Source organism: Monodon monoceros, unplaced genomic scaffold, assembly GCF_005190385.1.
Source record: "Monodon monoceros isolate NGI ecotype Baffin Bay Population unplaced genomic scaffold, NGI_Narwhal_1 Super_Scaffold_16, whole genome shotgun sequence".
NCBI classification, from domain to species: Eukaryota; Metazoa; Chordata; class Mammalia; order Artiodactyla; family Monodontidae; genus Monodon; species Monodon monoceros.
Genome location: NW_021703772.1, coordinates 37,715,030 through 37,732,823, shown reverse-complemented (window position 1 = coordinate 37,732,823; position 17,794 = coordinate 37,715,030). Strand labels below are relative to the sequence as shown.

The 17,794-nt window shown below is 40.6% G+C and overlaps 1 protein-coding gene across 5 annotated transcripts in view; it reads right to left on the bottom strand.

The window, feature by feature from the left end:
• The window catches only part of SF3B1 (splicing factor 3b subunit 1), a 35,826-nt gene extending 29,233 nt beyond the window's left edge, over positions 1 to 6,593 (bottom strand). For 3 of the 5 annotated variants that reach the window (XR_003793844.1, XR_003793843.1, XM_029224654.1), the window contains exon 1: positions 6,417 to 6,593. Coding sequence is in view for 1 of the 5 variants with exons in the window: in XM_029224654.1 (XP_029080487.1) it covers positions 6,417 to 6,444 (28 nt within the window). In the remaining 4 variants the exon portion in view is untranslated. The remainder of the gene's footprint in view (positions 1 to 6,416) is intronic. The other 2 variants (XR_003793841.1, XR_003793842.1) reach the window with 1 other exon arrangement.
• Between the last annotated feature and the right edge of the window lie 11,201 nt (positions 6,594 to 17,794).

Sequence of the window (17,794 nt, the reverse complement as noted above, 5' to 3'; positions counted from 1 at the left end):
CAGTGTACAGGTTTTTGTGTGAACACAGGTTTTAATACCACTTGGGTAAATACCTACGAGCAGGATTGCCGGGTCTTATAACAAGTATTTGTTTCATTTTATCACAAACTCTTGGTTTACTTAAGCAAGTTTAAGGACAGAGGAGAACTGAATTATTCTGTACAACAGAAGAATTCTGAGAAATGAAATGGAGAAGAGGAATTAAGAGAACAAGTAAAATGAAGAAAAGCTGGGGTAAGTGAAATTATAAAATTCCACAGTTTTATGGTGTTAAAGAAAGGGTAACAGAAGGTAGAAACATCTAATACGGATTTCTAAGTTATCTGATTATCTGAATGAAAGCCTCACTTCTTCTGTTCTCCACCCAACCCTACCCCCCATCTTCAGTAAAGTCTACTGAGGGGGAAGGAGGCTTCTATAGTAGGACTCCTGGTTACTAATGCTGAACACTTAAAAAGAAAGCAGGGATTCCTTATCTTGACAGCAGATTTGGAATCCTAAAATTAAAATTATGCATAGTCCTTCAAATACCCAGAGTTGCAAGTGGTTAAAAAAAAAAGCCTTAGACAAGAAATCAAAGTACTAGTTAAGTATTAGACTTGTATTTACCAAAGAGCCTGAAAGAGCCTCACTAAAGGAGGATCCTTGAGGGTAAACGGTCAAGGGGTTTTGACCGGGGTCAAAACGGGGTTTTTCTTAAGTTGGTATTCGTATTTTAAGGCATGTCTTATCACTGGGAGTCCAAAAAAAAAAAAAAAATGACACACACACAAAAAACTATTTCAGGTAGCAGTTAAGCTTATTAGAAAATTTTGAGATTATATTCATTGCCATTAAAATTATAGTGGGACGGGCACCTGAGTTTCCAAGTCCTTTGTTAGAGCTCCTTGCCATGGCTAGTCCAACCTAAACCTGAAGTATGATTTCAGAACTGTGCTCACTTCAAAACCCAATAATATTCTTGGAGCTTCCCTTGCTTGTGGGCCTACTGACACCTTGACTGCAGCAGTAGTGGTGGGAGAGTCTAAGAGAAAGTTGTGTTTTTATTGCCATCTTCTCTTTTCCCTCTAGACTGTGGGAAACTCTACAGGACAAAGATACTGCAACAAATTAATGGCAAGAAAAAGAGATGGAGGAACAAAGATTTTAAGACTAATCACAATGTATGAACTTTATTTGGAACTTGATTCCCAACACTGATGGATATTTTATTATATTAATTTTAGGTGCAATAATGTTTTTTTTTTTTTCTTATTTGGCCACGCCACACAGCTTGTGGGATCTCAGTTCCCCGACCAGAGACTGAACCCGGGCCACGGCAGTGAAAGCACAGAATTTTAACCACTAGACCACCAGGGAACTCCCAACAATGGTATTTTTTAAAGTTGTTACATTTTAGAGATACACACTGAAAAATGTATGGATAAAATGATACATCTTGGATTTGCTTCAAAATAATGGGAAAGGTGGAAAAGGCCAGTGAAGAGATTAAACAAAAGTGGCCTTGCCTTTACAACTGTTCAAGCAAGATGATTAGATGATGGGCACAACGTGGGGGTTTATTTTACTATTCTATTTTTGTATATGTCTTCAATTTTCAATAAAAAGTTAAAATTTTTTAAAAGCGTAGTTTTAAGTTTCTCCCTTTTCCCTCATTCTTGGTTCTCCTTTCTTCTAACCCTTTGAAACCACACCCTCTGACCCCATGCAACAGAAAATAAAAGCTCTCTCTTCTCTGAAATGGAGTCCTCTGCTACACATAAACAGAGTTTTTTTAAGTTCTTTTACGTAATAACTTTAATCTTAAAAGTTCCAATTCTTTTTCTTTGTCATTTTCTTTCTTTTCCAGCCTTACTGATCTTGCAAATGATGGTAACGTAAAATCTTCTAAATGTTAATATATATATTTTAAAAACTAAATTTGCTCCAATGATCTACAAAAAATAAATGTCATTATTCAATTGAAACCCCTCTTTTTGGAGAGGAATTCTGATCCTAGGAATATTTTCAACTATCAGAGAACAAATCCTTCCCTAGGAGATAAAAATTAATTGTGAATTAATGAATAAATTTATGAACTGGCCCATTTGAAATCTCAATTCATTCAATAAATAAATTTCCATTTTTCATTTACTTAAAAATTACTGTATTACTTTTATAATCCAAAAAATGTGATAACTTAAAATTTAAAATTATAGACATTTTTCTGACATAAATACATCAAATGTTTTATCTGGGAACTGAGTTTGACATCAAAAGACAGTACTGCTGGAACTAGGGGTCTTTTAAAAGATGGGCAACATCTAACCTACTGTTTGTATTTTAAACTAAGACCTAAATATCAAACTCTGAGATAAACCACCACTGGTCACATCTTATACACCTGTTTAACTGCTCCCCACCAATTCCATTCTACTGGTTTCCCTTTCTGTGCCTTTTCTTTCTTCTATGTCTCACACATTGCTAAGTCCAGCTTGCAGCACTTCCTCCTCCTTGATACATCTTTATTCCTCATTTTTAATCTGTATTATTTGCAACGTTCTAATTACTGTTCATTATGTGTTACACAGACACAGCCTTTGGATGTTAATCACTCACTGACACCTTTCAGTCTGGCCCGTAAGTGACATCTAATCTCCACCAATCAGAAGCAGGTGGTGAGCAAGGATTTCTCAAATATGAGACTTCCAAAAGACATCCAGAAAAATACAAAGTATATTCTGCATACCAACACTCAATCTTTTCCTTCAACAAAACCCCACTAGGACAACTAACTATAACGGTAAATTATTTTACTAAACACTACAGATAACAGTTCCTAAATGATTAATTCCTAACTAATATCAATGAAATTAATTCTTAAATAATTCTACAGGAAAAATTTTTTTCAAAATCTTTAAGCAATTTCTTTTCCTTTTTATTTTGACTAGCAACATTCATCCTGAATATCTACAAAACCAAAACAGTAACTATTCTGGACACAAGAAAATAAAAATCTCAGAAGATTCAGAGTAACAAAATGATTATTCCAAGCCATTCTGCAAGCAAGAGACTAAGGGAGAAAACTTTTTCAGCCTTGTGATGCCCCCCAAAATCCATTCAAGGGATAGTGGCAAAACAAGCCAATATATGGGATTTTTGGATAATCCATCTATTTTCCTTTCCGAACAGAAAAGTGTGTATTCTCTCATGGGCCAAAATCACCAACAGCTGAAGAACTGCTGAATGGCAAGATTATGCACATTAATAACTATATACACTTGACACAATTTAACATGCAGAAAGGGATTATATTCGACTTGAATAAGTCCAGCTCTTTTTATATTTCAACACTAGAAAGCATAAGCCGCACTGACCCAGGATAAAAAAATAACTGGGTTGGTTAAAGAGGATGTTAAGGCTTGATCTTAACAGAAATATTTGAAAGGAACATGACAACAAGAAAAAAAAAGTTATCAGTTTGGTTCAATGATGGGAAGTAATAGTCTGTGAAAAGAACCACATTGGAAGGTACAACAATAACCTACTGCAGTTTGAAGACAATATTACTTACTTCACAAGACTCAATTACAAAGTACTGATGCAGCCATTAATTTAACAATAAATTATAAGGTACAACAGAGCAATGTCTTTACCAGCAACATTATTTAGAACAAAAAGATTATATAATCTTTATTTAAAAAGGCAACATGATAGACAACTCTAAGACAAAAATTAAACAACTATTACACATTGTAAAAAGTTTCTCCAGGGAGTTCTCCGGCAGTCCAGTGGTTAGGACTCGGCACTTTTACTGACGTGGCCCGTGTTCAACCCCTGGTGCAGTAACTAAGATCCCGCAAGTTGAGCAGCACAGCCCAAAAAAAAAAAAAAGTTGCTCCACTGAGGTTCATATTCAAGACCTCCTCTCAACTGCTTCAATAACCTAAAAAGTTGCCCTTACTCCCTTTAGGTCATCCTTCACTCTGCAACCAATGACTTTCCTAAATCACATAAGTAATCTGTTACCTGGGAGAATGAGGAGGGCACTTTATCCTGTAGATATCCGAAGGCCAAAGCGAAACCTAGCTCAGCGTCCAAAGCCTTCCCTAATCTGATGCTAACCTAACATTTCCTCCTCTGAGCTCAGGAGGTTCCCAAAATATAAGCCCTACTTCCCACCTATCTTAGCCAAACAGATGTATCCAAACCTACCCAATCGTTCAAGTTTGTGTCCCCTTTCTGTGACACCCTTAATACTTACGGTATAAATTAATCTCTCAATAGTGTTGATAAAATATTCAGCACTCATCACACACGAGGTACTGCCGATACCAAAGTACACTTTCTGTACACAACTTCAAAGTGGAAGAGAAAACCTTAACACAATAGAATATTCTAAGTAATAATGATTTATAGAGTGCTGCAGTAGCAGCACAAAAAACAAACACCAAGAAACTAATTCTGCTCCAGATTATCAGAGATGGCTTAACAAGTGAAAACAGAGATGGACCTTGAAGGACTAGCGTTCTCCAGGAAAATGTCACGAGGAAGGAGCAAGAAACTATGTAACATTCATCACTAACATTCATCCCACTGTATTATACTCCTAAGTGATGGACAATATCTTGTATACAGACGGTATTCAGATGTGAAACTGAACGCTCCAATACTTTCTTTATGGCCTCAGCTAATTCATATTGATAGGAAGCATAATCCCAAATAAGAGAGCAATTTTGGTAAATGAATTGCAATCTTCTGTAGACCAAAACTTTCAACTGGGTTTCTAAAACGCAGGAAAACTAATCGTAACTTTGATTTTCCTATCCAAAAGTATCTTATGATAAAGATACCAATAAACAAGTAATCAAAGCCACAAAATGCCCCAAATAAATAATCTACTCCTGAATAAACAAGAATAGCCAACATCCTTACTTTTTCTAATTATTTTGCAAAAAGTTTGAGATAGTCTAAAGACAGAAATGCCTAAAAAACACTTCAGGGTTAAAACAGTGTTTAAATCCCAAATACCTAACAAGAATAATAAAAATATTAAAGTTATTGCCACTTCATTACCCTGTTTCTTAAGTTGCAGAAAGCTAGACTTCAGTTCCCATAGGTGATACAATTATTAATAGCCCCAACCAACATTTCCAGATGCATCTACTTTTTCCCTCCTTGCGCTCTCTTTTCCTGCTACAGCCAACCACTCAAAACACATCTTTCACGACTCACTGCCTAGGTACAAGATGGTCTCTCGGGCTCAAATGTCCTCCCCTAATTTAAAACCGATTGATCCTTTTAGACCAGGGACACCTCACCTCCTCTATGAAACAGCCCTAAGTATAAATTAATTACTCCGTTCGTTACCCAGGTTCCCAGAACATGTTGCTTATACTTTTTTTAAGCATTCATTTGCCTCATATAATAATGAAGATGTATACATATCTGTTTCCCCACTAGGCTGTAAAACTTGATGGCCTTAGTCTTTATTACCTCTCACAGACTAACCCCGAGCCAGGAACCTAGAAACGATGTGTGAAATAGCGACTCTTGGAAGCTCGTGTTTGATGAAAATTTCAGATTCCAAGTCAGAAATCAAGGAATGCAGCTCCAACTTCCCATGCCTCATCTTTTCTCAACAGTGACCCTACTTCCTGTCATTTCTGGATACTCCCTGACGGGGGACTCCAGCCTATTCCCAACATTTTCCTAATGCATACTCTGTATTCCACAAAACGACCAACTACTTCAAATGCTTTGGCCATTAATGTGCCTTTCTCTCTTCCACCAATAATACGGTGGGAAGAAAAAGACCTTTGCTTTCTTTAGAGGAAGAAAACGACCCATATTATACTAAAAGTGATCCAGGGAGGGAAAAACTACCAGATTTTATTCCCAAATCATTTCGAACAACAACAAAAAAAAACCTAGATAAGTATCTTGGACGCCTGAAGTCATGCAGATTAACCAAGGTTAAGAGTAATGGGCCTCAGTCTGACTAAACTCGACTGAAGGCTGCCCGGAAAGCGGCTGCCGTATTTCAGTGCTTTTCTGGCTCTCCCATGCACAAACTATGCCAACGGCAGTTCCGAGAGGCGAGGAAGACTTTGTTCCCACGCGCTCTTCCCCGCTCCCTTGCCCAAGAATCTTCCTCAGAGAGCCGTTTAACGAGGCCCCCGGGTCAGAGAAGAAAAGCAACGCTGAAGCAACAGCTCCCGAACACTGAACAAAGCGCCTGTCGGGGGTGTACGAGTAGGACGCCATTACGCGGGGCAGTGGCCTGCGCCGCTGGCGCCGAGTAGACGACGCGGGCCCTGAAGATCGGGCTCGGGCCCCCAGAAAAGGAACCACAGGAAGAGGCAAAAACCTAGGAAGCCAAAGTCTTAGCAGGTTGGGCAGCGGAGAACCTACGTAACAAGGAAAAGACCGCTTACCTTCGTGGGTTTTCGCGATCTTCGCCATTTTGTCCACTCGAACACACAGACGGAACTGGCGCTCCCAAGAACTTCCGCTCGTCGCCGCTGCCACGGAGAAAAACAGCTGGGGGCCGCTCTCCACGCAAGCGCCAAGCGGGAGCGCGCTCCGTCGATGACACGTGACAGAACAGCCACCTAGATAGAACAGAGAGGTGCATTGTGGGTGGAGGGAGGAGCCAGGGTGGGGCCGGGAGGCGGTTTTCCCGGTAAACCAGAAAAGGGCTAGGTGAGCCTTGGTTCCTTAAAGTGAGTAACTCTGCTCTGGAGTAAAGTGGATTACACCAGAGTATACCAGGGCAGTTAAAAACAGTCACTGAAAGAAACATTACGGTTTCAGGGCTGGGAGAAGCCTCAGGCCTTCAATCCCCTTCCTCCAAATTCACCGGACCGGCGTTCTGGAGCCAAACAAAAGCTTTCTTTAGCATGTCTCAGATGTTGCAGTGCTTAGTTGCAGAAACAGTTACAAAAGTCTCATCCCTCGCGCTGTAATTCAAGGTCATTTTTCTTTCTTTCTAAATACCATTTGGATAGGAGTTTCGTCTACAATATACGTTCCCAAACACTACTGAAATTCACATAAAGTTGGTAAATTGTTGCTAATCCCATAAATCCCATAAAGTGGAAAACTGTGGCTAATCCCATTTAAGAAATGAGAGAAAAAACTAGGGCGGGGGGTATATATAAATTGTGCAATATCACACAGTTATTAAGTTACACAGCAGGAACTCTGACAGTCTTTTAAAGCCTTTTTAAACTTTCTGAGTTCTTAGAAAAGCCCTGATCGTCAGCATTAACACTAATGAAATGCCTCTCTTGATCCTAAACGTCATTCCTAAATCAGGAATTTTTAAAAGATAAAAATACAGCGGTGGGGTGGATAGGGAGGGTGGGAGGGGGACACAAGAGGGAGGAGATACGGGGATATATGTATAGCTGATTCACTTTCTTATGAAACAGAAACTAACACCATTGTAAAGCAATTATACTCCAATAAAGATGTGAAAAATAAATAAAATATATGCTAAAAAAAATACAGTGGTCTTTTTTCTCCTAAGCATCAGCTATACGAGCAGAGCATAAGCTTGTATTGTCACACTGGCCTTGGACTCTGAAGAACAAAAGAACTTAAGAGGGAAGTTGGTACTGGAAGCAGCCTTGTAAAGCAGGTAAGGGTCAGGTTATAGCTATCACAAAGAAAACAGTTTACCTTGCTGTGTGACTGACTCAATACAAATATGTAGTAGAAACTTTAGTAACAAAAAAGTGAGATTTTTTTATTAGCATCAATGAAAAAATCAATTTGATGGGTTAAAGTTTTCATTTGTTTGATTTAATTGTTTTAATTTAGGTTAAACAGTAGCCGGAGGAAGAAGGGGATGAGATAAGAGAGGAACATGTAGATTATGCCTATTGTTGATAAGTTCTAGTTCTTGGATTGTCAGAGGGTCCACAGACATTCCTTAAATGGTTTATGACCTACACATAGATTACATATATTCTTTTATAGATACAAAATAGCATATTTTAAAATAATAAAAGAAAATGAATAAGAAATAATGAATTAGAAAAGGGTGTTATATGTCCATCAATAACCAACAAGCTAAAAGAATTCATCCATGTTGGCAAAAAGATTGCAGGTATGTTGCATTTCTTGATTCATGATTTTTTATCTTAAATTCGTTTATACAAGACAATCACAGTCATGTAAAAATATATGAAAAGGAAATTCACCAAAATGTTAATAGTGGATATTTGTGAATGATGGAATTTTGAGTGTTTTTCTCTTTATAATTTTTAGTATTTTCCAGATACTCTGCTATGAGCATGTATTATCTTTATGAACAGAAAAAAATTAATGAAATGAAAAGCATTTGTAACACTATGTTTTGTCACATGTCCTTTGTCTTTCCAAGATAAAAGCTTTGCCTGCTGACCACTTTGTATTATGTGCATATTTCTCTAGGTTCCTAGGTATTAAGTTACTTTTGTAGGGCAAGGACATATATTGGGTAGTGAGGTATGAGAGACTTTGCCAAAGATCAAGTGAGACTCCCTTCTCTTAATCTTCTAAAAGATGAATTGTCTTTAATAAAAGAATGACTTGGATTTTTACACAGTAAGAAACAAGAGTTTTTTAATAAGTACCCTTTACTTTCCATTCCCAAAATTAATAAATAATAATCAGATATTATTTAAAATGGATTTCCTACCCTTTTCTGGTGAGGTTTCTTAATTTCAAAAGTCAGAAGGGGTGATCTCCCCTCCCTTTTATAACCTAAACCATTGAGAGTGATGACACCCAATTAAAAGGAAGGTCCATTCCTTTTCTTATCAAGGACACTTGGAGGCTTGCTTTTCCTAATCTCAAAAAAATATTGGACTTCCCTGGTGGTACAGTGGTTAAGGATACACCTGCTGGGCTTCCCTGGTGGCGCAGTAGTTGAGAGTCCGCCTGCCAATGCAGGGGACACGGGTTCGTGCCCCGGTCTGGGAAGACCCCACATGCCGCGGAGTGGCTGGGCCCGTGAGCCATGGCCACTGAGCCTGCATGTCCGGAGCCTATGCTCCGCAACGGGAGAGGCCACAACAGCGAGAGACCCGCGAACCCAAAAAAAAAAAAAAAAAAGAATCCACCTGCCAATGCAGGGGACATGGGTTCAATCCCTGGCCTGGGAAGATCCCACATGCCACGGAGCAACTAAGCCCGTGTGCCACAACTACCGAGCCTGGGCTCTAGAGCCCACGAGCCACAACTACTGAAGCCTGTGCGTCTACAGCCCCTGCTCCTCAACAAAGAGAAGCCTGCGCACTGCATCGAAGAGTAGCCCCCGCTCACCACAACTAGAGAAAGCCCGCGCACTGCAACAAAGACCCAACACAGCCAAAAATAAATAAATTTATTTTAAAAAAATATCGCAAAGTAGCAAGTATACATAATTTTTCTGGACAAAAACCAAGATATAATAATTTTTCAGAATGTTAACTGCTAGCTGTAACTGCACAAATTACCTTTGGAGATAAAGCTATAAAGGCCTGGAAGCGCCATGCTATTGGAAAACCAGTGACAATTTATCAAGCCCATCTTTTCAGAGATAAAGGGACTGTCACAGGATAAATGGACCACAATCTTGATGTGTAATGTTGAGCTTTCCAGAAATCTATATCGGAGAGACATCAGACTCTACCTACCCCAGGCCAAAACTCTACTTCCATTTGCCTTTCAGTTATGTCTAAACTTCCAAAACTATAGTTTTATTTCTGAATATGCCAAGTTCTGAATATACCAGTCAGTGTGCCTGTCATGCCTGACTTTCCCTTCTAGCTTCAACTGACCTGACCAAACTCTCTATTTAGGGGAACAGCACTGGGTTGTTCTGGAAGAGACAGGCACCTGGCCAGCTACCTAGAACCTGGCCTGGAATACAGTGTGTACACCCTGTCCATAAACAAAGGAAATTATTGGCTAAGCCAAGATTCCTTCTCCTGGAAATTTTAACTTGAAGTATGAAATGAACTTGCTAGTTGCTACTGAAACAGAAAGAATTAGAGGAAATTGTCACTTCCTCTGAAGAATCATGAACTCCTGTTGCTTGAGTCCCCACCACTACCTTGAATCCAGAATCACCTCCGGCTCCAAGCTTCCAAAGGCTCATTCTTTAAATAATACTGCTCTTCTTGAACTAGCTTGGGTGATTTCTCTTCCTTTCAGCTATACCAGGCCTAACTAGAACAGAAGAGCATATATTAATATATGTGTGCCGACCTCCTAGAGAAATGGAAATAAAAACAAAAATAAACAAATGGGACCTAATGAAACTTCAAAGCTTTTGCACAGCAAAGGAAACCATAAACAAGACCAAAAGACAACCCTCAGAATGGGAGAAAATATTTGCAAATGAAGCAACTGACAAAGGATTAATCTCCAAAATTTATAAGCAGCTCATGCAGCTTAATAACAAAAAAACAAACAACCCAATCCAAAAATGGGCAGAAGACCTAAATAGACATTTCTCCAAAGAAGATATACAGACTGCCAACAAACACATGAAAGAATGCTCAACATGGGCTTCCCTGGTGGTGCAGTGGTTGAGAGTCCGCCTGCCAATGCAGGCGACACGGGTTCGTGCCCCAGTCCGGGAAGATCCCACATGCCGCGGAGCGGCTGCGCCTGTGGGCCGTGGCCACTGAGCCTGCGCGTCCTGAGCCTGTTGCTCCGCAACAGGAGAGGCCACAACAGTGAGAGGCCCGCGTACCACAAAAAAAAAAAAAAGAATGCTCAACATCACTAATCATTAGAGAAATGCAAATCAAAACTACAATGAGATATCATCTCACACCAGTCAGAATGGCCATCATCAAAAAATCTAGAAACAATAAATGCTGGAGAGGGTCTGGAGAAGAGGGAACCCTCTTGCACTGTTGGTGGGAATGTAAATTGATACAACCACTGTGGAGAACAGTATGGAGGTTGCTTTAAACACTACAAATAGAACTACCATATGACCCAACGATCCCACTACTGGGCATATACCCTGAGAAAACCATAATTCAAAAAGAGTCATGTACCAAAATGTTCACTGCAGCTCTATTTACAATAGCCCGGAGATGGAAACAACCTAAGTGTCCATCATCGGATGAATGGATAAAGAAGATGTGGCACATATATACAATGGAACATTACTCAGCCATAAAAAGAAACGAAATTGAGCTATTTGTAATGAGGTGGATAGACCTAGAGTCTGTCATACAGAGTGAAGTAAGTCAGAAAGAAAGAGACAAATACCGTATGCTAACACATATATATGGAATTTAAGAAAAAAAAATGTCATGAAGAACCTAGGGGTAAGACAGGAATAAAGACACAGACCTACTAGAGAATGGACTTGAGGATATGGGGAGGGGGAAGGGTAAGCTGTGATAAAGCGAGAGAGAGGCATGGACATATATACACTACCAAACGTAAGGTAGATAGCTAGTGGGAAGCAGCCGCATAGCACAGGGAGATCAGCTCGGTTTTTGTGACCGCCTGGAGGGGTGGGATAGGGAGGGTGGGAGGGAGGGAGACGCAAGAGGGAAGAGATAGGGGAACATATGTATATATATAACTGATTCATTTTGTTGTAAAGCAGAAACTAACACACCATTGTAAAGCAATTATATTCCAATAAAGATGTTTAAAAAAAAAAAGCAAAAAAACCCAAAAAAATATGTGTGAATTCATTAACTAGCTTCTGTTTCTAGCTAAAAGTCAGCTGAGAGCTGTCTTTGATTCATAGTAGTGAAATACCTAGATTCAGAGCACACATAAGTCAAGTAGGTGTTCCAGATAGCTAAGAGGATTGTGTCTCAGAAGCATCAGATACCTAGAATGCTGTGATGGTCTTCTAATGTGTCAACTTGACTAAGCTACAGTCCCGTTATTCATACAGATACTAACATAGGTGTTGCTATGAAGGCCTTGTGGGTATGCTTTAAGTCCATAATAACTGACTTTAAGTAAAGGAGATTGTCCTAGATATTCAACCTAGATAATCGGTTGAAAGGTCTGGAGAGCAGAACTGAGGTTTCCCTGAATAAGAAAATTCCATCCGTGGATGGCAACTTCAGCCTATGCCAGAGAGTTCCAGCCTGCCCTTACTGATGGCCTGCCCTATAGATTTTGGACTTGCTTATTAGCCAGTGCCCACAATTGTGTAAACCAATTCCTTGCAATAAATGTCTTAATATGTATCTCCTACTGGTTTATCCAGTTGAACCCTCATTAAAACAAATGCTAAAGGTAAATTTCACCATTCATTTATTCAAAAAATATTTGAAGACCTATCAATAAATATTCAGCAAGAACCCATCATATATCAGACATTACTTTAGATGCTGGGAATACAATGTTGAACAAGATACTGTCCTCACTGGGACTTCCCTGGCGCTCCAGTGGTTAAGACTCCACACTTCCAGTGCTTCCACTGTAGAGGGCGCAGGTTCCATCCCTAGTGGGGGACTAGGATCCCACACGCCACACAGCACAGCTAAATAAATAAATAAATAAAAAGATACTCTCCTCACGGAGATCAGATTCTTTGAGGGAGAGGGATTAAAAATTATATATATAATTTATATATATATATATATTTATTTATTATATAAAAAATTTTATATAATTTATATATATATATTTATATATATATATAAAATCATATATATATGATTATATAATTTCAGATACTATCAAGTGCTATGAAGAAAAATAAGGCAAAGTAAGGGGGGAGTGGGCAGGGTGGCAGGATAGACAGGAAAGGCAAGATGTCTGTGAGGATGACATCCGAGCAGATACCTAAATGAAGTATGGGAATGAGTATGCCAGACGTAGCAAGTGCCAATGTTCCAAGGTGAGAGTGAACTTGGGGTGTTCCAAGAACAGCAAGAAGGCTGGCGTGTCTAGAGTGGTGTAAGGGGGAGAAGAGTAGCATGAGATGAGGCCAGGTACCTGTGGTACCTGGCAGTACTACATTGCTGAATGGTTAAATTAATATTGAATGAAGGAATCTGCCAAACTTTCCTGTTCTGTACTGTCTCTGCTAGCTTACAAAGAGACCTGCCGCATAATTTTTGCTACTGGATTCTCAATGATAGATGTACCATACAAGGGCAGGAAACACTGTCACTAATGACTCAGCTTAGGATGGCTGTTTTCACTAGCTGAACTAAGAAACTGGCTGAGGTGGGAGGTCAGGACCAGAGAAACAGGATTTGTGAAAGAGGGTAAGGGATGTTGGACAGACTAGGGTCCTTAGGTCAATGACAGGTGATCTGCTGTAGGCAGGTACCAGAGTCAACCTAGATATGTTGGCAGTAATAACAACAATAGTAGTACAAAGCTGGCAGTTTTTGATGTCACACCAAACCCAAAGAGACCTACTAGGCAGAGTATTCTTTCCTAGTGATGGGAGGTACAAGATGCAATAGTTTGTCCTTTACTTTGGAGGGGATGTCCAGGGATGCCCCAGGCCACTACGCCCCTAACACAGTGGTTCTCAACTGGGAGTGATTTTGTCTTCCAGGGATACTTGTCAATGTCTTCAGATATTTTTGGTTGTCACAACCTAATCCTCTTTTCCTAGAAGGTCCTCCTTCCTATTCCCACCCCCATCTCCTGTACTCTCTTTCACCTGGCTTACTCCTCATCCCATAAAACTGACCCAGTGTTGCCCCACCCAGGAAATCTCACCCGAGGAGTGAGATATAGATAGCATGCTTTGATACTGCTCTCCTCCTTAAATACCACAAACATCTCTAATTACTCTAGCCATTTTGTATTATAATTGTTTCTATGTGTCTTTCTCCCTGAACTGGCTTGTAACACCTAAAGCAAGGTAAAGTGAGCAATTACTGGCATCTAGAGCATAGGATACTGCTCAGTATCATAAGTTCCACAGGAAAGCTCCCCACAACAGAAGTTTCTGGCTCAGAATGTCAATAGTGCCACGCTGGGAAATCCTGCCCTAAAAATATCACTAACGAAGCAGGCCTTAATTTTCACTGTGTTTATCTCCTACCCTCTGGAATATATATGTCTTTCCAAGGCCTCCAATGTACCTACCATTTCCTGGTCATTTAGTCTGATTAACATGATTAACACAATGCCATCCATATGATGGACTGATATGACGTTCTGCTGTCCAGGTCCTTTAAGACTATATTATGATAGGGACTTCCCTGGTGGTCCGGTGGTTAAGACTCTGTGCTCCCAATGCAGGGGGCCTGGGTTCGATCCCTGGTCAGGGAACTAGATCCAGCATGCCACAGCTAAAAGATCCCACATGCTGCAACTAAAGATCCCACATGCAGCGACTAAATATGCCACATGCTGCAACTAAAATCCCACATGCTGCAACTAAAGATCCCGCAATCAACAACTAAATATCTCGCATGTGGCAATGAAGATCCTGCGTGCTGCAACTAAGACCTGGCACAGCCAAATAAATAAATTAATATCTTTTAAAAAAAGAAAAACTTTAAAAAAAAAGGACTATATTATAATAGAGTTATTATGATAGACCATATTATGGGAGAGTTAACATAATCCAGGAGTAAAACTTAAAATGTATACTCCTGTGCAGTTCAAGAAAATGAATACTGTTATAAATCCTTATTGTTAGGGATGGAAAACAACTCTTTCATCAAATCAGTACCTGCTTACCATGTACTTGAAGTCACATTAATCTGCTCTAGCTACCACCTCTAGCACAGCAACTGCAACTGAGGCTACTACTTGGCTGAATTTGTGACAGTTTACTGCCATCCTCCAGGGTCTGTGCAGCCTTTGTAAGGGCCAGACTTCAGTTTAGACATGATGAGGACCACGACCCTTGCATTCTGCAGGTCTTTAAGGCACTGATCTCTGCCATACTTCCTAGAGTAATGACAATGTTTTCTATCTACTATCATGGCAGAGTGTGAGGGAAGCTGTTCACTAGCCTTCCCTACTATGTTCTTATTCCAGGAACCAATACGACAGTTTAGCCAACTTCTAACTATATTCATTCCAATTAAACATTTGGGAACTTGGGAAATGACACTTGGCACTATGAACCAGACCTGGGCCCGGACTCCATTTATAACCCTAGATTCCCACTCTAACAGGGACTATTATGACTCTTTGGGTATCAATGTCAACTTGTACAGGGTCCACAGCACTCAAACATTTAGTGATTCCACTTTTCCCAATGAACAGTTACCAGAGCAAATGATAGGTGCCTTTGGAGAAGTACGAGGGGATTCATTAACACATCCTTACCATAGTGTTACATGGTCCTGGTTCCTGCGGACCTAGCTTCTCTTTCAATCAAATGGTCTAAAATCAGAGTTCTACATCTGAAAACTAGCTCAGGCATGGAAACTATTAAAGGATCAGTTTTTGAAAAATTTTTACTGGAATAGCTGCCTCCAGCCTCCTGAACATCCAACCTTGATTTCTCTTGGTTGTATAGATTGAGCAACATCGTTGTGGGCTGCCCATCAATCTTGCCTCTAAGGACACCCTGTTGCATTAACAATCTCTGTATCTTTCCCCAGGGCAGGACCCCCGACGCAGCCATTTCGATCTTGTGCTAATTATAATTGTACCCACCTTGCTTCTGAGGGTGAAGCATCACCACTTGGCCTCTATTTTGGGATCCCATCATCCCCACTGCTTTCATGGAGCCAAGCTATGTAACTTTTTCTGCTACTATCACCTGGGGCCTGTAAAGGACAGTCACCATGAGTAACAGTACTGTGCTGAGACATGTTGCAGTCTGAGGCAGAAGGAAAAATCAGTAATATTGATCCTGTCTTTAAAATTTTGACATTTGTTCATCATGGACTTTTCTGCATTAGTATTATTGTTTAAATACCATATTAAAATATTATTTATCTTGGTTACTGAGATTTTTGGCACCCCCTTAAATTCTGAACCTGAGGCCTCAGTCCTGTTCAGTGATGCTGGTGCCTGCCCCTTTCACATTTCTTATTGCTTTAGGGAAAAGAGTATCCTCTGAGCCTTCCCGTGGAGTACAGTCACCTCCTAAGTTTTCTAGCCTTAGTGTAGAATACCTACTCTAGCATACCCACCTCTCTGAGCCTTTTGATCCCTTCTTCCACAATCTTCCACAGTAGTTATGCCATTTCTACACCACTTAATGTGAGCCATCCCAGTAGAGCGTTAGCACTGCCTCCCCTGATCCTTGTCAGCATATTCCATATAATGGGATAGTACTCCCATATTGATAAATCCTCCCTATTCATTACCTTCTGCTACCCAGCCCTACCCCTTGATCTGAGACCCTCAGAAGTTAGTTCCTTATTTCATCCTCCAGCTCCTGCTGGTACATATTAGCTAGGTCCTTTGACTCCTTTGAGGTGTCCCTCTCCTCCCTTAGCAGGCCCAGCATTTCTTTGGCCAGGTGATGTGTGACTTAACCGCAGTTATTGGTCTGTTGTCCAGGAAGGAAAATTCTTGAGTGGAGCACCTGTCTTCTAGTAAGTCAAAGGCTTCTGTATCTTCTTCAAGCAAAGAGGGAGCACTAGCTTTTTCACAGAGAGGACTAGGCCACATCTGTAGGCCCAGAGGATTCAGGGGAACCTAGGATTTCAAGTTGCCTGGGTGCACTGACCCCAATGCCCTGATCCTATTTCTCCTGATTGAAATCCTTCCCAATCAGTGCCCTCATTTTGTATAAAAGGAATGCCGAGGCTGAAAATTTTGTCCACTTTTGGAGCTCTGCTTTTTTTAAAATTATTATTAGTTTGCAGAAATGGCTGAGTTTTTCTTTTTCTTTTAATATTTATTTATTTCGTTGCGCTGAGTCTTACTTGCTGCATGCAGCCTCCTTAGTTGTGGCATGTGAACTCTTAGTTGCAGCATACATGTGGGATCTAGTTCCCTGACCAGGGATTAAACCCGGGCCCCCTGCACTGGGAGCGTGGAGTCTTATCCACTGCGCCACCAAGGAAGTTCCTGGAGTTCTGCCACTCTTTTTTTTTTAAATAAATTTATTTATTTTAAAAATTTATTTATTACTTTTGGCTGTGTTGTGTCTTCATTGCCGCATGCAGGCTTTCTCTAGTTGTGGCGAGCGGGAGCTACTCTTCATTGTGGTGCTTGGGCTTCTCATTGCGGTGGCTTCTCTTGTTGAGGAGCACAGGGTCTAGGCACGTGGGCTTCAGTAGTTCCGACACGTGGGCTGCAGTAGTTGTGTCTTGCGGGCTCTAGAGTGCAGGCTCAGTAGTTGTGGCACATGGGCTCAGTTGCTCCGCGGCATGTGGGAATCTTCCCGGACCAGGGCTCGAACCCATGTCCCCTGCATTGGCAGGTGGATTCTTAACCACTGCATCACCAGGGAAGTCCTGCCACTCTTAAGTCCTGGACCTGACCATCAGCCTTTTTTGCTCTCTGGCTGGAGACAGAGACAATGAGACTCTCCTTATATACTACCAATGATGCCCTCCAGCTTTAACACTTAACAATTTCTTAGTGATTAATCACTCTCAGCCTTTCAGTGTCTGTCTCCCAATACCTCAATAGGAGCTATTAGCGCTTCACCTACCACCAGTTAGAGGGTCCTCAATGCCAGCCAGACTGCAGGTGATCCAGATCTTAAAAATCCCATTTTAGAGTCTCCTTTCTTGGATCACAGGTTGGGTTCCCTATGAAGCAGACTCTGAGATGGAGATTTGCATGCAGAGGGAATCAGAATCGGGCAGAAGCAGCAGCTGAACTGCCACTCAGTTGCAACAAAGACCTCAATTCTATGGGGAACTCTGTAGATGTTTTGGCCCTTTAGAGTTGTCCCAAATTG